Source organism: Mytilus californianus, unplaced genomic scaffold (assembly GCF_021869535.1).
Source record: "Mytilus californianus isolate M0D057914Y unplaced genomic scaffold, xbMytCali1.0.p SCAF_5, whole genome shotgun sequence".
Lineage (NCBI taxonomy): Eukaryota > Metazoa > Mollusca > Bivalvia > Mytilida > Mytilidae > Mytilus > Mytilus californianus.
Window position 1 is genome coordinate 73,722,564 of NW_026262701.1, and position 27,299 is coordinate 73,749,862.

The 27,299-nt window shown below is 31.3% G+C and overlaps 1 protein-coding gene and 1 long non-coding RNA gene across 2 annotated transcripts in view; one reads left to right on the plus strand and one right to left on the minus strand.

Annotated features, from left to right (window-relative positions):
* Window positions 1–27,299, plus strand: part of LOC127701421 (uncharacterized) — a 72,905-nt gene that overhangs the window by 6,890 nt on the left and 38,716 nt on the right. Inside the window, exons 2-3 of the mRNA XM_052205289.1 lie at window positions 8,643–8,718; window positions 21,680–21,928. Of these exons, the coding sequence (XP_052061249.1) occupies window positions 8,649–8,718; window positions 21,680–21,928 (319 nt within the window). The 5' untranslated portion in view covers window positions 8,643–8,648. The remainder of the gene's footprint in view (window positions 1–8,642; window positions 8,719–21,679; window positions 21,929–27,299) is intronic.
* Window positions 879–1,751, minus strand: LOC127701441 (uncharacterized). The gene is made up of 2 exons (XR_007982036.1): window positions 1,687–1,751; window positions 879–1,242 (listed from the first exon to the last, which is right to left on the minus strand). It is a non-coding gene; the product is annotated as an uncharacterized LOC127701441 (long non-coding RNA).

Consider the following 27,299-nt stretch of genomic DNA (forward strand, 5'->3'; position numbering starts at 1 on the left):
ACATTTGATAAAATTACAATTCGTTTACTGCATTGTAGAAACATAATTTAAAGTCACATGGTCATATTAGATCTCTGGCAGCAAACAAAAACGTCATTGTACACGGTTTTTTTCAGACGTTTAATGTTCATGTCAATAATTTACCCGGACTCACAGGAGAAATGTTCCATGAATAAAAAATCCTAAAATTGTCACTAATTCTTTGTTTCTATTTTTATAAATAGTAACCCGCATTCCCAGACAACATTGGAACGTTGGCACAACGTTGGTCCAACGTATCTACATGCATTGGTCCAACGTTGTTTTTAAACGTTGGCCCAATGTATAACTGCAAAGTGACCCTATGTTGGCCCAACGTGATGGTTAAACGTTGGCACAACGTTGTAAGGTTTTATACAATACATTGGACCAACGTTGGTCCAATGATGGAATAATACTTGTCGATGTTGAACAAACGTTGGGCCAACGTAGTAATACAAACTGTTAACAAACGTTGGCACTCCGTTGGTTCAATCTGTAAAATTTTCTATCAATATAGGGATACTAAAATCCCTTCCAGGCAACAACTGCAATAATTCCTGGATCTTACATCAGTTCAAAATGGCGAAAGTATTACTTTTTTTAAATGTTCCAATTATTGCGTTTTACAGATCCACTATACCATGTTGTGTCTTACATACTACCCGAAAATTCTGTATTTTGTCACTTTCTCTCCATCTTCCTGAACATGCATGAAATATTTGCCAATGAACGTTTCAGTAACCAACAACCAATCAATATCTCTCTAGGAGTTGTACTTCCGAATTTTACCCATATTTGAATGAAATCAATCAACATATCCATGTTACCTATTTTTTTAAATAATGTAAATACAAAGGTATGATTAAATATAATTTATTATTAGCTAGACAACCAGCAAAGTTTAAAAAATCTTTTTTGTATCTATACGTTGCTAAATCAGATCTAGAATGAAAATTATAAAGTCTATTCATGATAATTCATTTATCCCATTTGTATAATATCATTACAGTTTATGTTGCAATATCCAAGCTCTGTATGAAGGCATTGATATTTCATTTTATACAGCTATTTTTCTAGTTCTGTATTCCAACATGGTTTTTATTCACAAGAGTGTTCCTTTTGTTTTCTGCTACACTTTGTTTTGTCACTATTTCTGGCTCCGTCTTATGTTAAATCCTTTATCCAGTTTAGCATATCTTCATAAAAGTTATTTCACTGCCTCTGTAATAAAGTAATGAATAAATGAGTACTCAATATATGTATATTTAGAAGATATTTAATCCTCCTAAAAAATAAACAAAAAGACAAAGAAATACACTGTTTCCGGTGTCATGGCACGTTACAATCGTTAGAAAAAATACTCTTTTTTTTATATTTTCCCTAGCCTAAACAAGCCAAGGCAAAAGACATATTGCATACTTTACCATAATGGTTAGATTTCGCCTCGCTAACTAGGTTAAGCAGGACAATTGAGTGTAGAAATGGATACAGGAGGAAACTTTGTCAAAAAAAGTTCTAAGTAAATAAATAAAACTAGTTGAAAAAAAAATACAAAGTCAAATCTAAATACACTAGCATTAACGGTAGTATTAAACATTTTATGCATATATTTCTGTTAAATTCGAATCTGATGTAGCATAAAGGATGGCTATTATGTTTACTTACTTTCTTAAAGTTATTCATTCTGGGCTATCAAATGGTAGAATGCATTTTTTCCCATCTCCATTCCAATGTGTTTTTTAGCAAGGATGATGTCAATAATTCCTATTATTTCTAGCTTTGTATTATTCCTTTTGCACTCTGATTTATTTTGTCTTCTGTAGTATTCAAATACCTGACCTATAAATTTATATTAAAATGTAAAATTGTATATTAAAAAGAAAAGCTACTTCAAGTAATCTCTTTATAGTCTTTTTCTTTTAAAAATATCCTTATGTGTGGTATAGTCCTTTTTTTTTACACCCCCCCCTATTTTTTATATTTCAAGCGTCAGCTTTTTGTGACTGATATTTCTCCTACAAACTATTCAAATATCGGTTTTGTTTGCAAAAGTTTTGCCGAGGACAAAAACCTAAATTCAGTCGAGTCCGTATAGTTATGTATAAATTACATCATTCTTGCAATGAATTTAATAAGATTAAGAAATACATACTCTATTTGATATCTAAAACACTGTTACACATGCAAGTGTGTATATGATCAGGTTTCACAAATATATCGTACATATTTGCATGCGATTTAGAAATAATAAAACTAACAAATTCATTTATATGTCTATGAAGTAGAAATCATTATACCACATTTCTGAAACATTACGGAACAAGGTACATCTTAAGACAGATTTTTTTCCATAAAATTCAGTAATGGTTATAAATGCAATCGTTATAGATTTCAGAAAAAAAAAATTAAAATATTGGTATTTTACAATTTGTTTGATGATACTAATTTTCAGTGGCAAATATTTCATGATTATTTAGAATTGAAATGGTTTAAACAAAATATAGAAAATATTTCGCCAAAAAAGTATAGACTTCAAGATCAACATTATAAAATGATAGAAATTATATGTTTTAATTTTGAACAACATCCCTCAGATTAAAAAATCATATTGTATTTGTTATTCATAATCGTATATATATCAGAATTTTTAAAGTTACAACTTACATGTTACTTATTTTCTCTTTGAACCTCAGATGATATGATTTTCTCTTTTTGTTTTCGTCGTTTCACTGCTTTCTTACAAATACATAACAGGAAATAACCGCAAAAGTGACCATCCCATTACATTCAGATTTCCTATAAACTTAATTACCATAGCAACTACAGATGGGTGCGGTCCTAACCTTGACAAAAGTTAACTTGGAGCAGACTTGTTGACTGCTTTCTAAGTCAACTTGAGAATTTTTAAGCAGACAAGCAAGTTAACTTCGTCGTTGGTGGACCAGACCTACGGTCTGCTTTTTTAGGACTGCTGCAGACCTATCGACAAGTCTGCTCCAGACCAGACCTGTGGACAAGTCTTCTTTTAACCAGTCCTGAGGACAGGTCTGCCCCAGACCAGACCTGTGGTCAGGTCTGCTCCTGACCAGACCTGTGGACAGGTCTGCTTCTGACCAGACCTGTGGACAAGTCTTCTATTGACCAGACCTGTCTGCTTATGACAGATTATCGTGTTTAAGAGTGTTCATATCAGACTTGAGCTTTAATTAAAATATGTAAACAACATTCGCATTGTTTTTCCCCAGATAGCAAATTTCTTTACTCGCTAGACTCACTAGATATTATACAAAATTCATTTTTTTATTTGATATATTCTTATATACATAAAACAATGGCTATACAATAAAATAGAGCTATCATAAAGGAAATGAGAGTTGTTTTTTTTTATTAGAAGGCGGATAAAAAGGTTATCCAACGCATCGGAACAATATTCTTATATCATGGGATATCAACATCATTGTCGACGTTGATTCGTTCCCCGTTTTTAGCCTGTCTCTTTCTAAATTTTACTTTATGCATTTATACATGCATGGATATTTCTTTGTTATTCAACTTGTTTGCATTGGATTTACTATTCTATTTTCCACAGAATATTCTAACGATAATTGTACAGTGTCCGGATACATAGTACGGTGTGGTAAAACTATCAACAATCTCGTCAAATTCGTCAGATTTGTCGAGAGATTCAAAATGTCTTTGTCATGTTTGCCGATTAATCCCAAAATTATACTCAATGTGCACTTGAATGAAATAGTTGCCACTTGACGTTTAACTACAACCAAAATCAATCAACCGACATACATTCAGACATGTCAGTGTTGGTACTTGGATGGTGCGGCCTAATAGTTTTGTTTTACACGCCATCCTGAACTACTATCTCTAGTGACTGTTCAATATTATGAATACAGAGATGAAATGCTGACACTCTCAATTTATGCGAAAAAAATTTGCATTAATTGTTTTCCAATATTATTGCTTACATTTGCGGTCCTACTAAAATGTGCACAGGAGCCCCAGGAGAAGACATAAAGGCGCTAGGTACAATACTATGCGGGTACATAGATTTACAAATTAAAGTGCTCATATGGTCAGTTTTGGTTGAAACGGTCAAATAATTTTGTTGTACAACATGTACAAGTCAGCATGAGGTATCAAAACTAATGAAATTTTGTTACGTATCAATATTTTGAATAAAAGGAGGACATGCTGGCACCCCAAATTTATGCGAACAAAAATGTGTTGTTATTGTATTGCAATATTGCTGTCCATTGTACATGTTGTATTATACATTGGATCCTGACATAAGAAATATGGCTGATTTACTATGCGGGTATATAGATTTACAAATTAAAGTGCACATATGGTCAGTTTTGGTCGATGCGGTCAAATAATTTTGTTGTACAAGTCATCATAAGGTATCAAAACTACTGAAATTTTGTTACGTATCAATATTTTAAATAAAAGGAGGACATGCTGGCACCCTGAATTTATGCGAACAAAAATTTGTTGTTATTGTATTGCAATATTGCTGTCCATTGTATTATACATTGAATCCTGACATAAAAAATATGGCTGATTTACTATGCCGGTACATAGATTTACAAATTAAAGTGCACATATGGTCAGTTTTGGTCGATGCGGTCAAATAATTTTGTTGTACAAGTCAGCATGAGGTTTCAAAACTACTGAAATTTTGCTACGTATCAATATTTTGAATAAAAGGAGGACAAGCTGGCAACCTTAATTTATGCGAACAAAAATTTGTTGTTATTGTATTGCAATATTGCTGTCCATTGTATTACACATTAAATCTTGACATAAAAAATGTGGCTGATTTAATATGTGGGTATATAGATTTACAAGTTAAAGTGCACATATGGTCAGTTTTGGTCGATGCGGTCAAATAATTTTGTTGTACAAGTCAGCATGAGGTATCAAAACTACTGAAATTTTGTTACATATCCATATTTTGAATAAAAGGTGGACATGCTGGCACCCTAAATTTTTGCGAATAAAAATTTGTTGTTATTGTATTGCAATATTGCTGTCCATTGTATTACACATTGAATCCTGACATAAAAAATGTGGCTGATTTAATATGTGGATATAAAGATTTACAAATTAAAGTGCACATATGGTCTGTTTTGGTCGATGAGGTCAAATAATTTTGTTGTACAAGTCAGCATGAGGTATCAAAACTACTGAAATTTTGTTACGTATCAATATTTTGAATAAAAGGAGGACATGCTGGCACCCTAAATTTATGCGAACAAAAATTTGTAGTCATGTGTGTAAATGATGCTTTCATTTTGTATAATAAATTCAATCCTGAAATTAAAATATTGCTGATTGTGGCTACATAGATCAAGGACGTTTAACTAACAATGACATATAACTAACAAGGACGTATAACTAACATCTAATATACGTCCTTTCATAGATATACATAATAAAGTGCTAATATGGTTGAATATGATAGGTATTGGAATATATATATTCAGTGCCCGTTATCAATGTAACCAAGATCGTTTTTTAATTTATAGATTGGCAGATCACAGATAAATTTGTGTTACAAGCAACGTTTTATGTGTACTTTATTTTCAAATATTTATATTTAATCCTGTTTATAAAATAACGGAAGTACTAATTTTACTTTATTTTCGATGTTTATACTACGAAACAAAGATATTAAAAAATATTTTTAAAAAATCGATGTAGAGCGGTCCTGGTTACAAGTTAACTTAGTGTTGAGCAGACCAGTCAAAAGTTAACTTGGGAACAGGTCTGGTTTCGATCGGATTTGTCAAAGCAAAAGTTAACTTATGTTAACTTTGTGGCAGGACTGGTTTCGAAGTTAACTTATGTTAACTTTAGGGCAGGACCGGTTTCGAAGTTAACTTATGTAAACTTATGACAGGACTGGTTCGAAGTTAACTTATATCAATAGCGGACCTGTTTCCAAGTTAACTTTTTGGCAGACATAAAAACAGTCCTAGGACCAAGTCCGCTTTTCAAGTTAACTAGATTATGGTCCTAGGACTGGTCAGAGCAGTCCTAAATCCGGTCACAGGTTAACTTTGACCATGGTTATCAAGTTAACTTGCTGTACAGGTTAGGACTGCACCCATCTGTATCTTTGAAATTTGTCTAACATGTGGTCAACCTTATCAGAATGTGCTTGATTAACAGACTGGCTGTATCAAATATCACTCTGTATATAATTGCTAAATTATTATGTTTCACAAAATTTAATGAATAAAGTTATAATGAATAATGATTGCAATAAATCTAAACTTTTAACCAGGCTATCTATGTTTACGATATACATTTTTTTTTATTACAGTAATGATATTCCAGTATAAAATTTACCTGGCTTATATATAGAGTATAATATAGGTTCAACGTTGGCCCAGCATTGGCCCAACATAGAGTTGTAAATGTAATTTCAGTTGAAGAACACTTTCGGTATAACATTAACTTTTCATAAAGCATGCAGCAATGGAATGTATCCGCCCCCAAGAGAAATAAAGCGTAAAATGTTTCATAATCAATATTTATTAATAAAGTTTCATATCGGCCCTATGTTGCTACAAACATAATGCCAACGTTGTCCCGATTATTTATAGCCATCATGAGATAATAGTATGGATTTACAACAAGAGGCCAACGTTGGGCCAATGTTGTGCAGCCAACATCAACATGTGACCAACGGACCGACAGTTTGCCAACGTTGGGCCAATGTTGTGCAGCCAACACCAACGGTCGACCAACGGACCGACAATTTGCCAACGTTGGCCCACTGTTAGTCTGTTGACTGGGTTTATTTATATAATGGAACGGATAGGTCATATATAAGATGCTATGTAACACATTAATGTAGTCAATTTACATCTAAATATTGAAATAAAAAATGTATATCAATATAAAATTGCATACGATGTATGTACCTTTAACAGCTGAAAAAAAATATGTTATCCTTCGGAAAGGCAAGTCACTGTATAACTTATCTGGTTTTCTTGTCTCGTCTCGAGAAAGAGACAGAGACGAGACTTATATTTTCTGTAACCCGTATTGCCGTAGGCGACACCAACATTTTTTAAAAGTTTTGTGAACAAGTTAATTATATACTTGTATGGGAATATGCATGCTTAGTTGGTATGCAGTTGTACTAGCATTGAGAACGATTTTCGTTGATTCACGTTTTTTATTGTAGGGTTTCTGTTTGTTATTTTCCGGAAAATGAATAGAGAAGACCATTTTTAAATTAATTGAAATATTTTATTCGTTTTGAGCTCTTAACACAGCTTTATTTTAATTTTCGTCGAGTTCACTTTTATAGATTAAGAGTGATTTTACAAGGATACAAATTTGTGGTTTCCGGATAATAAATGGAGAACCCCTTTTTTAATTGATTGACATTTTAATAGAAAGATTTAGTTTACTACACACAGAGTATGTTTGGATGTCGTCGTTTTCACTTCTACCAATCTAGAGTTATGGTACTTGATTTTGGGAAAAGTTCTTTTTTTTTAATTTTTTAGATAAAGAAAAAGGAAAACCCTTTCGATATATTTATGAAATTTTAACAGAGGTTTAAATTGAATTTAATTGTGTTCTCCTTAACCGTTCTAGATTCATATTTCTTCATTGGTTTCCAGATTGTAAATGGAGAACTATTGCGTTTGGACCATTATACACAGGTGGTGTTAAGTTATCGTCGTTTTCACTTTTACCGTTCCAGAGTTATTGTCCATCAATGTTGTAAAAATTCTATTTGTTGGGGGTGTTGGTCATACCTTGTTTAGAACTCTTTTGTTAAATTGATTAGAATGTTCATGGACTGATTTGTATCACTCAGTAGCAGTTAAGTACAATTGTCGTCGTTTTCATTTTTACCGTTCAAGATTGATGGCACTTAATTCTTAATTTTGTTGTTTCTTGAGAATCCATTTTTAAAATTGATTGAAATTTTAATGGAATGTTTTGGACCCTAAACAGCAGCATTGTCCTTCGAAAACTTATTTTTAAATGACCACAGTTATACCCCTTAATCATTATAATTTACTTTTTCACTCCGCTCATAATGGATATAAATACTTTCTCTTTGTATGTCATAATGATTCAGGTCAGTTCCTGACTCAAATTGAAATTTAAAAAATTACAACATTCAGATACGATCTGTTTTTATGTTTATCACAGCACTATACTATTTTCATCATTAATATAGACATGATAGAATTGTTCTTAGCAAAAATTGAAGTCATACAGGAAAGTTTAAACATATACACTGCCTTTTAACTATAAAAAAAAAAATGTTACAACATGCTGTAAAATCTCAAAGTATGCGGCTTAAATAAACAAAATCATGATATTGCAGTAGCTGCGGATTATGGTATCTGTGATTTCTACATCACCGCTCTAGCTTGTATTGCATTTCACCCTACTAGATAAGTTTACTTGACTTTACTCACCATAGTCTTCTTTTGTGTTATTTTATAGTATATTAAATACATGTTTTGGGGCATCTTATATTGCATGACAGTATATCAACTTATACTTTCATAAATATTGACTGCAATATATAAAAGATATTCGACCAAGTTTTTGTCTTTGTGTTTTAGAATTTCATGCCAAGAGAAGGTCAAGAAGTAACCCCAGGAACATCACAGCAGAAAGGTTCAACACCAGTTGTTAGAGGTTTGACTTTAGATATAAATAAACGAAGATCTTGGGTGTTCCTCAATGAGGAAACTACCTCACAACATACAAATATATTAAGAGTTCGACATCTTCAAGTCACTTTACAATGTTCAAAGCTCTAAATCATTGCAGTATATGAAAAGTCGTGAATGATTTAACAGAGCGTTAAGTATGTGCATATATCATTTGTACTGATGTTTTAGGATAAAACAATATACATATTTACTACTGATATCTCTTCTAGATGCATTTTTATACGGAGTATACATATCTCACAGTCGATACGATATACCTTGATGTCCTTGATACGGAGTACTGTGTGGTGTGTCCTAGGTCAAGGACAGGGTTGGTGGCTCTCCATCATGTTCAGCCCAACCACTTTATATGCATGTCTCAAACCTGCAATCTGTTCTCAAGAGATTATCGTTATTCCTCTCTGCCATATATGTATTTCTTGATTTTTATGCCCCACCTAGGAGCATTATGTTTTTCGGTCTTTGCGTCCGTTAGTCCGTCCGTCCGTCCGTTTGTCCGTTCGTCCGTCTGTCCCGCTTCAGGTTAAAAGTTTTTGGTCAAGGTAGTTTTTGATGAAGTTGAAATCTAATCAACTTGAAACCTAGTACACATGTGCCCTATGATATGATCTTTCTAATTTTAATGCCAAATTAGATTTTAGACCCCAATTTCACGGTCCATTGAACATAGAAAATGATAGTGCGGGTGGGGCATCTGGGTCAAGTGAGCTATTGGCAACACTTGGCATCCGTCGTCCGTCGTCATAAACTTTTTCACCACTCTGAAACTACTGATCCAAATACTTAATCCGAATATTTCTTAGGTTATCTAGATTAACATTGCATCTGTTTATTTGAGCAATCGCTAAACATGGCTGATATTGCCAAAATCAACTATCGGGGTATAAAGCCCATTTTGATTTAACTAAAGAAAAAGCATTTGTATACAAAACAATTGATTTGCAAGATAATATTCTGACAAAATCAGATCCACAAACGTGACAGCACGACTAAAATCATCAGTTGATCCATTATAGAACTAATATTCTATAACAGACGATTTTCACCCACATTTGAATTTTCTGATGAAACTATTATAGGAAAAGCAAAACATATTTTGTAAAGTAAGATCTGAATTCGTCATTTTGTCCCTTATGGAAGTTATTGTCCATAAAATATGGCTCCTATCCATTATTTCTTAGTTTTCATCCCCGCTTAGCAAAGTCGAGGAATCTTCATGTCTGGAAGTTCGTCTTTCCATTTGTCCGAGGGTTTATTGTTCACATGTTTTGTTTTCAGATGATAAAGAAAGAAGTGCCTTTTGAAATCAATTGCATTTCTATGGAATATAAGGACAACTAAAGACAACTTTAGTTTGTTATTTGAGCAATCGCTAAACATGGCTGATATTGCCAAAATCAACTATCGGGGTATAAAGCCCATTTTGATTTATCTAAAGAAAAAGCATTTGTATACAAAACAATTGATTTGCAAGATAATATTCTGACAAAATCAGATCCACAAACGTGACAGCACGACTAAAATCATCAGTTGATCCATTATAGAACTAATATTCTATAACAGACGATTTTCACCCACATTTGAATTTTCTGATGAAACTATTATAGGAAAAGCAAAACATATTTTGTAAAGTAAGATCTGAATTCGTCATTTTGTCCCTTATGGAAGTTATTGTCCATAGAATATGGCTCCTATCCATTATTTCTTAGTTTTTATTCCCCGCTTAGCAAAGTCGAGGAATCTTCATGTCTGGAAGTTCGTCTTTCCATTTGTCCGAGGGTTTATTGTTCACATGTTTTGTTTCAGATGATAAAGAAAGAAGTGCCTTTTGAAATCAATTGCATTTCTATGGAATATAAGGACAACTAAAGACAACTTTAGTTTGTTATTTTGTCTCATTTTACACTTCAAGAGTTATGGTACTTGATTGTTGGAAAAATGTATAAAAAAATGTGGTTTCCGGATAATAAGTGAAGAGTTCCTTTTTAAAATTGATTAAAATCGTTTGACAATGTTTTAGACCACTATTGACATGATAGAAGATCATGGCGTTTCAGTTGCTGAGGGCGGGTAACAAGATCACCTCTCAGTTACTGAGTTCGGGTCACTAGATCACCTCTCTAGTTGAGATAGGAGACATTTTTATAAAAAAATTATCTACAAAAACTACATCATGAAACAAATCATTGAATGACAACTAAAGTAGTAAATGCACTTTTTGTAATTAGTTGGGCAATTACATTTTACTTACATAGGTGCCTTTTGCAATCTTGAATTCTAAAAAGTGACAACAATCGATTAGATGTTTAATAAACTATGCAAATTTTACAAGATGAATGTAATTCCTTCGTAAGACTTTTTTTTTTAATTAAAGGACAATGTATGTTTTCTTATTATTTTAAAATTATTGGACTATTTTGAAAATACAAAATGTTTTTGTCTCATTCAATTAAAGTTTTTTTTCAAATTCATCAGATAAGGTAGAATAGCTCAGATATTGTAAATTTTGTAACGGAATGTGTTGTGGATTTACCTATTTTGATTTGTAGCAAGAAAACGAGTCCCATGAACGCACTTTTCTTCATATTTTCTGAAACCTCTTTACAGAGCTATTTTATCATATTTCATCTTAAAATTCTATCGATTAGTTTTCTAACTGTCACACAAAATAGTTTTTTCAATGTCTAATGTATGCACAATCTGAAATTTTTTGCACAACCTATATTCTGTAGCTTTATAAAAAGCTTCGTGATCCATCTTTTTTTTTATGAAAAAAACATAACATTAACACTATTTTGGCTAATAATCATATTAAAAAAATCGATTTTAATTCAGATCATCCCTTTCAATTTTTCTCGAAAACAATAGTAGACACAGTAAACTGTAAACAGCAAAACATTATTGATGCTAGATCTACTAAAACTATCCAGGTGGACGATTAAGGCTCGTTGGATCCTTTTATGTTTCTTTTGTATTATTTTACATTTTGTTGAGTTTCCCTAGCACAGATGTCTAAATAGTATAGGTTTTGATCACTGTTGAAAGTTCAACTATGACCTGTAATGGTTCACATCTTTATCTTTTCGTATATTGATAGTTGTTTTGTGGGCAAAATATTTCATGACCTTTTTTTTATTATTCCTGTCAATTGATAAGCCTTTCAATATATTACAACTTATCTATGATGTAAAAGAGCGCACACGTCATATAGGCGTATGCATTAAATTTTCCGCTGGACATTAAACGTCATCAGTCATCACCATCATCATGATTGTTATTGCTTATTATTCACTTTTAACCTAGACCAGTTACGGGCTAGTTCTCAATTATATGAGTTTAATTGCAGATTTTACGAGTTTAAATCAGATCAGTTACTAACTTTTTATCACTGAGTGATATGAAAGTGTTTCCTTTCTGATGACATGTATTGCTTAGCGTACATGCACTTGTAGAAATGATTTTACAAATTAGGTAATTATTTTCATACTTTCATAACTTATAATTGTTAGCATGTTTAGAAATGAAAATGTTTCCTGTTAAAAAGCTAAAAAAGTTATATCCAAGTAAAAGAAATCATGCAACGATAGGTATGTGCAAAATGTTGTGAACGGCGTTGCAAGAAATTGAAGTATTGGTGCGGAAAGAAAGACATTGTTTCTTACATTTTGTTCTGTATTTCCATTATAAGACACTGTATTGATAAAAATGAATCTAAGAATTCAAATATCAATATTTTAAACTCGTGAACAAACAACAGGGATAATTTACTGTTGTTCAGTTGAGGGATTTTAAGCCGTTATCAATAAAACTTATAATTTGTTAGATATCTAGGTTTAACAACACGTCAAATACTTTTTTCCACTATATAATGTCAAGTCAAAAGTATTTTGAGTTTTCATGAATTAATGTGTTTTGTAGTCACTTAATGATTATTTTTCTCAATATTTGATTTTTTTTTTATTCGTTTTTCAATATTTATTTCTCCATGTTACGAAAGGATGCTTTTGATTTTGAATCAATTTTCAGTATTGACTAAAATGTATTTGGAAAAAATTATCAGCATCGGTTCAATTGTCGTTAATTTGTATTTTTGTTTAATCGTTCTGTTTTTCTTTTATTTGGTTTGATCTGTCCATGTTATTATTTGTCATCTATATCTATTCGAAGGAGATTTTGTTCTCAGTTGGGTCTAATGAGAACACAACGAAGTCATAAGCTAGCTTGAATGTCATTGACGCTACCGAGAAAAATATCGATAAATAGCATAAGAAGCAAAGCTCGTGTTTTAACAAGAGTGCGATTGACGAAAAAAAAACCGTAGAGACAGTCATTGGTTTTTCTCACTAATCTGTAATTGTTATGATGACAACGTAAACCTCAAAATAGCCATGAGTTTGTATGTTTTTTACTCATCAAAACTTACATATAAAAAGACGATGTGGTATGATTGCCATTATGAAAACTCTCCACAATAGACCGAATGACACAGAAATTAACAACTTTATATCACCGTACGGCCTTCAACAATGAGCAAAGCCCATACCGCGTTGTCAGCTATAAAAGACCCCGAAATGACAAATGTAAAACAATTCAGTCGAGAAAGCTAACGGCCTAACTAATGTACAAAATAATGAAGGAAAAAAAAAACCACTAAATTATATGCTTCTGAATTTTTATCGGCGCAAACAGAATGTGGCAGGATTAAGTATGTTGACGAATGATTAATTTGGTCCCGTTCCCTGTACTGTGGCCACGAACAAAGCACAAACAAAATCAAATACCAACAAGTCTAAAGACACAAAGTTTATGTACCGATCTGAGCATACTCATAGTGAAAATTATTACAAAGCTACTCAGAACTATTTAATAAATGCTTCCAAGATCTAAGTATCAATTTGTACACATCCAATGGAATAAATGTAAATATGCCATAAACTGTCTGAGAAATAACAACATAACCTTCTTCTATACAACGATAACAATATCGACAGAATGTAGTACCTTAAGCATTCATGGCTGCAAAGGAATACATATTTTGTTTTATTTTTCTTTTGATATTTAATAAAACAATCGAATATTTAAAACAATAAAAACTATGTTCACAAATCGTATTACAGTACTTATTTTATAACCGTTTAGTAAGTTTATTCTAAGGATCAACGAGTTTACATAGATCTTTTTTTTTTATTAATTAACGTGCTTTAAACCAGCATTTCCGTAAACATGAAAATATGATATTCCGTTTGTAATAAGTATTATAAGGTACAGCCAGACTACTCCCAGACAAAATCTTTGTATCTATAAATGAAAGGCAGCAGGTATCAAAGGGATATTCAAACACATCTGTCATTGTTAGTCAGAGACAAACTGACACAGAATTCGATGACAAAAAAACGAAATACGACGAAAAGACTAGCAAAGATCTACAAAACACATCATACATAAATAAAATAACTCCACCTGCTTCAGATGGTTTACATGGAATAATTTATTTAAGGTTTTAAGTAAATTGTGGTAAGGTAATTCCTCAAAGAATAAATATATAACTTTACTACAGACATTGGCATAACAAGCTATAGTAAGTACATATACGATATACACGATAGTGTATAATGGGGTTATAGGAACGTCACCATCAAAAAAGAAAATTAACAATAGAATAAAACAAAGATCGGAAAATATATGCCAGGACATCGACAAAACTTTATCGAAAAATATATTGTAGGCAAATGTGCAATGTTTATATTTCAGTCAGTATTTCCTTTTTGGTTCTTTACTGAGTCGATATAAAAACTACGTTTAATTCAGAAGAAATTTCAAAAAAGACTGAATTAACATAAACACACATTTAAAAACTCATGTACATGATAGGTGTTCAAATATAGACAACAACTGATGCATGACATTTTTGTACAATAATTAAAACGATCAATTTGCAAAATACGCAATACTTCGCATATTCATATTTTTTCTAAAAAAAACACAACTGATCAGTAGTTGCAGGCTGCATATATGTTTGTTTTGTACATATTGTTACTGTTTGGGTTTCAAAATTTTGATTAGGATAGACTGTTGAGTCCTATATATGGAAAACGGGCGTCTTGCAGACTATATGCTAAGCTTTATATCATTTTTTGTACAATAACCAAAAATGTGTACGATATATTAACCTCTAAATAGTTTGTAGTATAGACAAGTTGTTAATAACTTTAACGGAGAAGTTTAAACAGTTATGCATATTTTCATCCGTTATTCTGTGTACGCCTAGTAGTACAATATAATAAAAGTGTACCACACTTTCCATACCTTTGAAGTCTTTATGATTACAAATGACCCTTCTTAACTGTAAATACATTTGAAAATGAATCTTCTATGTAATATCTTCGTTGCAAACTGGACTTAAAACAAGCAACACGTAATCATTTAAATTTTATTAGACCATCAAGGGTAAAAATATTTGCTATTTGAAAAAAAACTAATTTACGGGTTGACAAAGTGTGCATATACATCATTGTACATGTCTATTGTTGAAGACTGCATAACAATATTGTCTTCTATTTGTAAAAATCTCTATTTTTGTTGTTTGGTGGCCGTGTTATTGACATTTACCCAACATCTCTTTTTATTCACGACAATTCCTTTTGAAAGAAGGACTAATTAGAGTGTATGATTTAGTTAGCTTTGGTTCACACAATAATGAATACAAAAGCAACAATGTAACAAGAGATTAGTAAATGAATTAAAATGCATCTACTTTCTACACAAGTTGGGGAAGGTCTTTATGGAGCTTTTCTAGTTGTTGGTCTTTTTCAGTGTTTTTTCCAGTGTTTTTTCCAATGTTTTGCCTTTATCATGTTTATGATAACACATTGTTCATTTTAATTCCATTCTTAAATCCAAGTTTGTTTTATTAAATTCAATGTTCGATCCATTATAAGTGAAACGTATCACGAATTTAGCCAAAATGATTTAAAAATTCACTGTTCCCACCATTGTATTTGACATGACCAATTACTGTCAATGTGAAAAACAAATAATGACACATTTTGGTCGTAATACAGAAATTCTAATATCTGAATATTATTATCAAGATCAACAAAGGCTAACCCAATTGTTTTTTTTATGTTTTTGATTTCATTTATGGCTATTTCCCCTTGTTTAGCTAAACGTTTTCAACAACATAAAATGATCAAAAATTAAAAAAAAAAATTAAAATTTTGCCCTTTACCCAATTCAAAGTTTAAATCACTCTTAATAATAAATGAGGTATCGGAAAACAAAACAAACGAATTAAATTTGTAGCGAATGGTTCCTGGGATTATTAATTGAACTCTCATCTCATATGACAACGCATTACCGATTAAACAGAAGGGACATATAGAATATTATATCATGCTCTTTAAATGTGGTATTTTAAAAAGTACAGTATGATATTGACTTTAGTCCAGTACATTTATTTCGATAAAGTCATTATATAACATTTGCCCAGCAAACATTTTGAAATCTCAAATAGATTTAAAGGTCTAATAGCAAAGTGTTTGAATAATAAAGCGGTCCATATATCAACTCACGGCATATTGGTTGGTTGCTGAAGTAATGGTTTGAATACAGTTTTCCTACGAAAGAGTTTATCTATTTATTTTTTTTCATAAAAAAGGCTTATTATATTCAGAAATTATTGAGTGCGTTTATCACTGCAATTTTTGAGAAATGGACAACAATGCGAAATTAATAAATACAATTTCAGGAATATCTGTATAAAGGTATATATATCAGATATTAAAATACGAATTCTTATTATTGCGATAATCACCATGTCGCATTATTATCATTAATAAAAACCTCGCAACGAATTCTGAATTTACAATAGTTTGATTCAGATATCATGTATTTTCAAAGAATTCTTCAGTAGTTTGTTAGGGTCCGCATGTAGTTTAATTTTAATCCGTTATCACGATCAAGTAAGTCGTTATAACGACTAAGTAACACGTTATAACAATTAGTCTATGTACAACGAGTATTTAAAACGTAACACCGATTAGTTTACTCATTATAAAGACTGAGCAACCTCGTAATTCCGACTTTACTATCACGCAGTAAACACAATTAACTGAAACCGTTTTAACATGTATAACGAATTAGCTTATTCTTTATAATGAGTTACTAAGTTGTGATAACGAATTAGCTTAGTCTCAATCTTCCATATGCAATAACGTGTAAGCTTGCTGTAGCTGCTATGAGATGTAATCTTAGTCGTGACAATGAGTAACTAAGTCATGATTATGAGTGAGCTTAGTCTCGATCTCCCATTACCTAAATCGTTTAAGAGCTGTTCTCCGGTAAAGCGCTCAACGTCCGTGTAAAAAATGATAAAATATAAATTGCAGCAAAACTTATAAATAAAGAACATGGAACATCCGCATAGTATATACTATCCACCATATAAATTTCAGCATGTAATATGCTACCGTTAATTAGAAATGATCGAGACAGTTTAGATGAAAAAATGTCAAAAAATATATTTAACGTCATTTTATTTCCTTTGACTTCGTTATTTGATAGCATGATTTTCAATATCAAAGATGCTGAAACCTTTGAAATCATTTCTTTTATGGTATTTTAATATCTTTATTAATTCACATAAACTTTAACGTGCTTATCTTGTTAGTTGAAATTAAGGAATATTCAGACATGTCTGCATTATTATATAAGTCTTTTTTTTTTAATCTCTTCACCTCAAATTAGGGTGATATATCTTCCTGTGGACTGTTACCTTGTGAACTAGTAGTAGTACGCTAAAAGATCGACTCAGCATGTCGGTCTTGTACAAAGCAGGATTAATATTAATATCGTATTCACATGCTTTCGACCCGAATATGCATATGATTCGCCGCTGAATGTTCCTCCTCCTCCTCATCATCATATCATCCTTATCATCATCCTCTAGTTGGCAAATCTGTGTTACCATAAATGATCATTGATATGGTCATATTTATAAATCAACTGTTTCAATTTGATGGGTTACTTCCTTTGATATTCAATCATACTTTTTGTCTTTGTATCGGAAATTTTAAATAATAGGACAACACGTGTTTATATCTGATCGAAGGATTAAACGAATATTTTATCAATTATTTGATAATGTTTAAAGTTATTATAGTTCTGCAATTTTAGAGGAGATATGATTGATTGATTGTTGTTTTCTGAACGTACAATGGCAAATATTTCATGCAAATTTATGACCGAGAGAACCATTTTCAAACAAGAAATAAGACGTTGCATGCCTTGTCGTTGAAAAAGAATTAAAAAAAGTCCCATGAAATAAAGAAAACCATGTCCAGAGAGAGACGACAAAAAGACAAACAGCAAAATATAAAAGATAAAAACATTTTCCATAGATTTTTTTATTCATAGTAGACAACCCTCTTTGTTGGTTGGTTGTAGCATGTTAATCACACCGACTTCAAAAAGAGACCACAAAAAAAGCGACCAATTAAAACAGCTTCTCCCTGTAGATACTCTTATAGTAGTAGAATTATGCATCCTATCCCGCTTGAATATCAGATATTTATTTGAAATAACCAAAGATAGGTGGTTTACAGAAAAGAAAATAGTGACCCCCCCCCCCCCCTAAAAAAAAATAAAGAAAAAGAAAAATGGGCCCAAAAATTAAGAAGAGTGAATAATGGGTTGCTTAATGTAAGCAAAATAATTGTATAAACATTAAGAATAAGGTAAAAAAAATACTGATTTCAAAAATAAATGATTCACAGAATAATGAAACTCTGCATTTTCTGCATATCAAATGTAATATTGATAATTGACAATAGACTAGTAGATCATTTGGAATGAAATGTTGAACTGGTCGTAATCGGAACTGGTTCATTGATGTTAGCGACGCAATTTCTATACATTCGTAAGCATCGGTTTTTTACCTCTAAAATCACGATCTTGTACGAGTTAACAAATCTTGACGTATCATTTCGTCTACTATTGTAGACAAAGTTAACCTTACACCCTTCTCCTGCATTGTGTCAACAACAGTTACATATTACAACACTGATAAAACAATGCGTGACAGAGGTCAGACCAAGATATCTATTGACAACAAAAAGCTCTGCAATAGTGGAAAAAAACGAAAACATAAATTTCATACGTCCGAAGCGCTATTTTGATTTATCTTCATCATTTATTCTCGGAGCCGAATATTTGAAAGCCAAGATGTAAAAGTACAGAAACAATTGAAGAGCTATATGACATTAATAAAAGTCAAATCAGTCGAAGGTCAACTTTGCCCGATGAAGTTGAAACCTTAGTTTCTTTATAATTTCAAATTTATAAATGGACAAGTGAAAGGAATTGCAAAATCAAAACGTCTCTTTCACCGACATGATTCCTACGTCTTAAGTTTCATATTAGTAAGATCCATAATTCACTACAATTTAAAACAACAAAGTATTGGTAAGGGCTGGAAGACTGATGCTCGAGGACGGATGACATTGTCTTTGATTTTTTTAGGGGTATAACATTGTTTTTTCACTACCAATAAATGTTAAATATATTTTAATATTCTCCAAAACAATTGATTGATAGGCAATGTTTTTATATTTTGTTGGACATTTGGGCTATCAAGGATAAAATATAGTTCAGGTGATCGAATTTGTACTCCATCAGATTCCAGATTTCTCTTAATGTCGGTTGACTACCAGTACTGTCTCTGTTATAAAACTGAATGTTCAGCTTCTCAGTACTAGTACCTCATACCACAAACCAAATATGGTCAAATATACCTAATGTCATCTTATCCACTGCTTGTTATCCCATATATCGAAATTATTACAAAAATTAAAATAGTTGTTTTTCCTTGTTTGGTTTTAATCAGATATGAATAAAAATTGATAAATGGTATCATTTATGCAGTACAGTGACAGATTCCAAAAAAGGGGGGGATTACGGGGTAGTGTCGTCATACATATGTCGTTGATACAGACAACATGATATATCATGTAAAAATTATGATACAACAGGAAATTTTCATATGCAGGAATTTTACAGAATAAGCATATTTCTTACTGAATAGAGAAAAATGGCCAAAAGAGTTACAGAATACAGAAATGTAGACTCCCCTCCCCTAATCCAGACCCTCATATATCATTGTGACGGATAGTTTTGTTCGATCTATTTAACTGTTTTTATTTTCGAAAAGAATATTTATACAAGGTGTTGTTAATAAATGTAACGGACAATATATACCATGCCCTCTCAGCCGACGTCGTAATTTCATTTCAATGAAAGAAAGTATTTGAAAGCTTCTCTCCCTGTGCAACTATGGTATTAAACTTCTTAGGCAGAGCAATGTTTATGACTATTTGCATAATTGTTAAATCGTATTAAATTCTGTCTCAAATTTATATTAAAAATAAAAGTTTCATATCTTGAATATTGAAAACAGGTTAAAATTATTTACTTGCATTAATATTAATATAAAACCATCCGATTAGTTTTTTTCTATAATTGAAAAAAGCAACTCTGTTACACTTAAACAATTGACTAATTAAAATTGTCACATGGTATCTTCTTATGTCGTCTGAATTACAATGTATATTAATGATCTGTGATTTATATATTCGCCATCCGTAATAATTATCTATATAAATAAAATGTTTATTTGGCATGCCATCCTCGATAGAAGTGCGGACGTGAAAGAAAGCACTATTCACCAAAACGTTAACGGAGATTACATTCCAAGGAGCTTACATTTCGATGATTTCGTCGTTTATAAAACATTATATGTGTATCTGAAGATAGAAGTTGTATTAAAATTAAGTCTTGACACCGATATCGATCTGTTGGATGTAGAATTTATTTTCAAAATTGGTGTTTGCTTAGAATAGACCATTCCACGGAGATTACATGCTTAACAATTCTCTACAGTTTTCAACTATGGTCTTTTATCCGTTAACGGAAATTACAGGTTTACGAAGAAAACATTATGACGACCGGTACGATCACTATCGTTGTGCAATATGTACTAAACTTTATAAAAAAAAAAAAATAAAGATAATAAAGAAATATAAAAATCTCAGATATAAGTATAACAAGCTACGGGTATGTAACTCGAAGTCGTTAGTTTTACTGTGTTACGGTGGGACAAATCAGCGTCATAACATGGGCGCTTTACCGGAGAACCAGTGTTAAACGAGTTACTAATTTGTGATAGCTACTTAAAAATAAACTACCTCTTGACATTAACTGGCTTCAGTAGAAATCAAACTGCGATAGTATGAAAGATACATTTTCCTATCAATTACATTTGACATTATGAAAATCGATGACACTTTAATGATTTTACAAGCCATTGCGGGTACAACACCCGCGATATTTTTAAGAACCTGCTTCATGTTTACTTTGACGTTTTACACATCAACGTAGAAAATAGTACTCTTGTTGTTGATGCCATGCACAGTAACCTAACAATTTTAAAGTAAAATCACGTTTTTTATTATTTCAGGTATGAACAAATACACTTTATATTTACAAACTATAAGTCAAGTTAATCAATCAGACCTAAAGGCGCATAATTTGTACTCAAAATATTGAAAAAAATATGCACTTCAACTTAACAAATAGTGTTTTTTAGGGTATTACACTGATATAATTTTCAGGATTTAGAGGATTACATCAATATGAAATATTATTCTATGTGATATGTTTTATTTTGAAAAAAAAAGTATCAGCTCTGGCTGCTCGACATACTTCAAAGCTGTACGTTGGTTTATCGTGCAAACCATCCAGGCAGTAGCATATTCTGGTTTGCATGCTGATATTTGTATCTGCATTAATTTAACAACATTCAGACTATAACAAGTGCATTTTACCATAGAAGATTCATCATATTTTATTGATAATAATTGGGATTGCAGGCCTCCAAGATGGATTGAAGAAGCTTTCTGATAAGCAATTTGATAATCTTTTAAAGACTGGATCGTATAAATGCTACTGGAACAGGGTATTTTTGACGGGCAAGTTCGCAGTAGGCAAGACAACATTAGCTAAGATTTTGGTGGGGGACGAAGCTCCAATAGAACGTGAATCTACGGATGGCATATGGATATATCTTGGAAGAGCGGGAATGAATATAAAGGAGAGAATTTGGATCTTCTTAGAGAAAGGTAAAAGTTAAGCAATTTTGAAAAAAAATATGAATGACTAATTCTTCTACTGTATTGAAAACCTAATTGAATGCATGCATTCACATATTCGATATTTCAAAAAGCTGTCATGACTGCTGTAAATAAATGCTGTCTCCTCTTCTGCTAAATTATAGGATTGAGTATTGTTTGTTTTTTGAAGTAAAAAGGCGCCTTGTGAACGTTTAACATTTCAAATTATATTTCCTAAAGCTTTCATACTTAATGATTATGTAAAGTTGACCATTTTATATCAGTATCTCAAAACAAAGTTATACTTGGACTACTGTTGGCCTAATGCATCATAAAGATTCCTAATACACTGTATTGTCTGAATTGTTAAAACCTTTAAACGTTGTAGCATTGTTTCTCATCGTAGAAAGGTGATAATCCTACACTATCAATTAGATTTGACTTATGTGAATTTATAGAAATTCGGAAATGTTTTGTCGAATAGTGACACCTTGTGAATACTGCTTCTTTGATATCGTATGTTTAAACGCTTTCATTCTTTATTAGTTTGTTTTAAAGTATGCTTATTTGACAAAAATAGTGGTTTGTTTACAATACACATATTTCCGTTATCCTCATGATGGTTAGAATGTAAATCTTCAGCGAGGTTTAACGATTTTTCTGTCTTATTATTTTTTAACACACTACATATATGTGCCATATACTAGTATGCATTTTTGATATTTTGTTTTTATCTGTCATCTTGCCATATGTTTAAACAAAAATACTACCACATGATACAATATCATTAAAATCCTACATATAAATTTCTTTCCCAAATACAAGTTTGTTATGTCTAGTTAACATTTTTACCAATCAATTGTGAGTATTTTCTATCTATCATTGAGAAAGACTCTTATATAACTTTCAACAGGTATCATATTTGATATTACAGAAATAGTCAAAATAAACAATAGTTGTTGAAGTTCAAATCAATTAGTGTTATCAAACGCACTATAAGAATAATTTTTGAATAAAACATGAAATGAAAATGACGAAACTGCAAGTCCAAATGTATAAAAAGTTGCTGAACGGGTGGTATATTGCTACAAACCTATCCCTCTATCCGATCCGCTTTTCATAACTTTGTTACATATTTATCAACTCCTGGCATATTTTGAAATTTGGTCATAGATTTTATAATGAAGATTTGTTCTATTAAGCGATTTCTATTCTGCTATGCAGCCTCCATCTGTATGATCTGTTTGGCAATCGTTTATTCCCCTTTTAATCTCCTACAAATAAAGTTTATGGGTATAAAGGAATCAATATATATGTCCGTCTGTCTGTCCGTCCATCTATATTCTCGTCTGCACATATATCCAGACCAGCTACATTCTCCTTGTTTTGATTCACTTCAAACATTTTTTTTAATAGTGGACCATGATATGCAAATATCATCATATAAAGGATGTATGATTATGCTTAGTTTTTTCGGAAGTGTGCTCCTTTCTTAGGAACTCTTTATCCTTTGCCGATCATTCCTTGTCAACACAACTCCTACTACATAGTTTATCATATCTACATGACAAAAGTTCACAGTACGATCCTTATAATATGCAGATGTGAGTAGGCGCCATGCCCCTCATAACTTAGAAAATGTTAGCCCTGTCAAGCTTCTATTGTATCATTTCAACGTCTTACAGAGAGTTCTTACCAAAAATATATTAAACAATGGAGAAATTGGTCAATTATGATAATGTTTTAGGAAGAGGATATATTTGGTCGTCTTTGTTAGGTTTGAAGCTCGATTTGTAGTCTGAATATGAGGAAACCGGGAAATATATTTTCAGATTTGTCTAGAGTTTACATATTTTTACCTTCCATAACCAATTTGATTTTTCCTAAAACAGTTCGGTTTTTCTCAATTGAAAAAGAAAATGTGTTTAAGCTTTCATATAATTACAAGACATTGGTAGAAACTGTGATTTTTCACAAATAAACAACTTAAATACTTCAACAAAGATATAGTTGGACAAAAATTGGAAGTAACTATGTAGAGCAGCTATATCTAAAAACCATGTGGTTAAAAAAAATAATTAATGTTGTCTTAATTAGGGGAAAAAGGACAAATATTTTATCAACTCCAGCTATCCATTATCTGATCATATGAAATCTTGTAAAAATGGAAATTATTACCCCTACTTATGCAACAGTCTACAAGAATAAAAGGCATTACATAACAGCCTAATACAACCAAGGAAACAATATGTTGTTTCAAAAGAATTATTTTTATATCCACTACATTTTAAAGCAACTGGATCGTTCAAAGATATTTTTGTATACAGAAAAATTGACAACAAAACAGATAATTTTGGACTTGCAGATTTTTGCTGATTAATTGAAACACAAAAATATCATCAATACCCATCTGATATCTAAATATTTGATTACTCCAAAGCTTTGAACTGTTATACATGTTATATATTCCACAATTTATGATATATCTTTCATACCCTACAAATCAATTATTTTCTCTTACCAACTCAAATTGTAAAGCAAATAAAGCACCCTTACCAGTGCACATTTAAGCAAAAGATGAAAATGTGACTATTGTAGGCTTACATTTACACTACTCTGTTATAATTTGGTCAAACTATTTGCATCCATTTATATTAGATATATATAGCATACGCAATATAGATTGTCGAAAGCCATTGTTGTTGTCACGGGTTTAAGAAAGTCGGCTTTTCGGATTTTCATTTGTTACCAATTATCTTCAATTTTGGTATTTTTTATTTTTTTTTGTCTTTATGAGAAGTGAATACTTATGTTAACAATGAATTTAATTGCCTCAATTAGTACAGTAATGTATTATGATTTTACGTTAATGCTGATCTTTGATCAATTATATTGATAAAATTGCTAGGTGATGAAGTAAAACACCCAATCCAAAACAAAAACACGTATATATAAATCAACAAACGTATGTGGAAGAGGAATGTTTTTCAATTTAGTTGTGATTTACACTGCAGTCATAATGCAAGAACTGTGTTTTAAAGAACTCCAAAATATAAGTCAGAAATATGACAGTTGTTATCCATTCGTTTTATGTGTTTGGGCCTTTGATTTTGCCATTTGATTAGGAACTTTCCGTTTTGAATTTTCCTAGGAGGTCGTTTTTTTTGTTATTTTACTTTTAAATTACTAATGCATTGTGATCATCACATTCTATGTATAGACATGTATTCAGTTCTCAGAAAATTGAAAAGTAAAATCTTAGATATTTTGAAAATCTAAAAAATGTTCTTTTTTAATCCGCCGTTACAGAAATGGATCTGAACAATCTGGGTTGCTTCGAATTTAAGTAGTTGATAAGGATGAGTGGAATTTGAACAAACTTGATACTTAGTTTGATGATTGCAGGTCATTCTCTGTCAAACATATATATTCAAACTAAAATTTTGCTTTGGTAAGGGTAATGTTTAACCTTTTTAATGAGATTTTGTTTGACATAGAATCGATCTCTTAGGCTCATAAGAAGCCTTAAAGATATTTTCACTGAAGAGATGAATTAGATTTGGGGTTTACGTAAGAAAAATGAGAACATTTTTTAAAAAATATGATCATATCAAAATCTGAACTTGTCCGTTTGTCAAAAGTCAGTAGCTACAGAAATTGCTTGAAACTATTTAGATTGCATAGACAAAATATTTAAATCTTTTCAAGAACAAAAAATACAAAATTGTTGGTAATTTCAGGAATTTTAAGCAATTATCAGTAAAACTTATAAGTTGTTAAATCTCTAGGTTTCACAACACATCAAATACGTTTTTCCACAGTGACTATATAATGTCAAGTCAAGAGTTTGTTTTAGTTTTAAAAAATATTTTGAATATAGAGGTGGGTAAAATGACCAAAACTAAAACAACCAAACTTTAGATAATGTGTAGTTGTTTTTCTTTTTAATTTATGGCTACGAAAAGAGCTTTATACAATCTTGAGTAATACTAATGAACGTGTTTAATATGGATGCAGGTAAATTGAACTAAAACTGTCTTGATATGTGATTTCAACCCATCATTTGTAAAATATGTGTTTTTTTTTTGTTTTGGATAAATTTACAAGTGATAGGAATTATATTTTACATTGCTATAATATTTTGATCAAGAAAATGATCGATTTCTTGTGTTCATAAGATGTCATCTACATTGTAGGATTCAAGAAAGCTAAATAATTTTGAGTCAAATATATTTTTTTTTATTTTTTTCAAAACGGAAGCAACAGAAATAACAGAAAACAAGTTGAATATTATACATTTGCTGTATGATAATACTACTGGTTTATGTCAGATTATTGCTACGTTGAATGATTCAAGGTGTTCAGTGTTCAGTTTAGAAAATGAGAGCTTTAAGGTGACGTTGGTTGCGATAGTGATTCTATTTTCAATATGTTAAGGGATTATACTATTCATTCTATCCAGTTATCATGGTTATGGTGTTCATCGGAAAGCTTAAACAAAGTTCAATGAAATTATAACCATCAATTAAATGATTAAAAGATATTTGGGTGAAACAAATGCAAAATAAGGCAAACAATACAGTCAATGAATACAAAAATATAAAGAAAGTTCATTATAAGTTGCTTTTTATATTTAAAGAAAAATAACAAAGGGAGGAAGTGAAGGTGTTAAGAAAAGTGAGAGTGCTATTCATCTTCATTGTAACCCAAAATGTAATTTTTATCACTTTGAGTGCTTTGTCATCATTTCTCTAAAAAAAAAGAACCTTCTCTGCAAAAATTATTGGGCTAGTTGGAACAAAGCTTGGCCATAATTGGTGGCGCTAGTTAAAATATTGGTTAAAATAAGAACATATGGGTGAAATTCAAATTTTGTTTATCATCTTAAAAACTACTATGAATAGAGGCAGTCTGAGGGTGTCAAACATGATCAGAATGGTGGGATGTTCCTACTTCAGCTGTCTATTTATACCAAAATGTTAGAGGATTTGTTATAGGAGTTATCGCCCTAAATAACGATTTTTTTCCCCCATTTATTTGCATTTTTGTCTATTATCATGATAACAGATAGATACATGTAGAAACTTTATATAGCAGAAACAAAACAGTATCTACCAATAAGCCAAGATGGAAAAAAATGGCCTTTCGACTATTTAAAAAAAGGGAGTTTGTTGTCCTAAAATTACTATTATCATCAATTTTTTGCATTTTGCCTATCATATTGACAACTATATTAGATATACAAAAAACTGTAAAAAACAAAGATGTTCATCAAGACAAGATCTACAAATAGGTCAACATAGTCGAAATTGTCAGGTGACTCACTGTATGACCTAATGCCAATGCCCTTAAATGTTATTTTGCACTTTTTGCTACATCT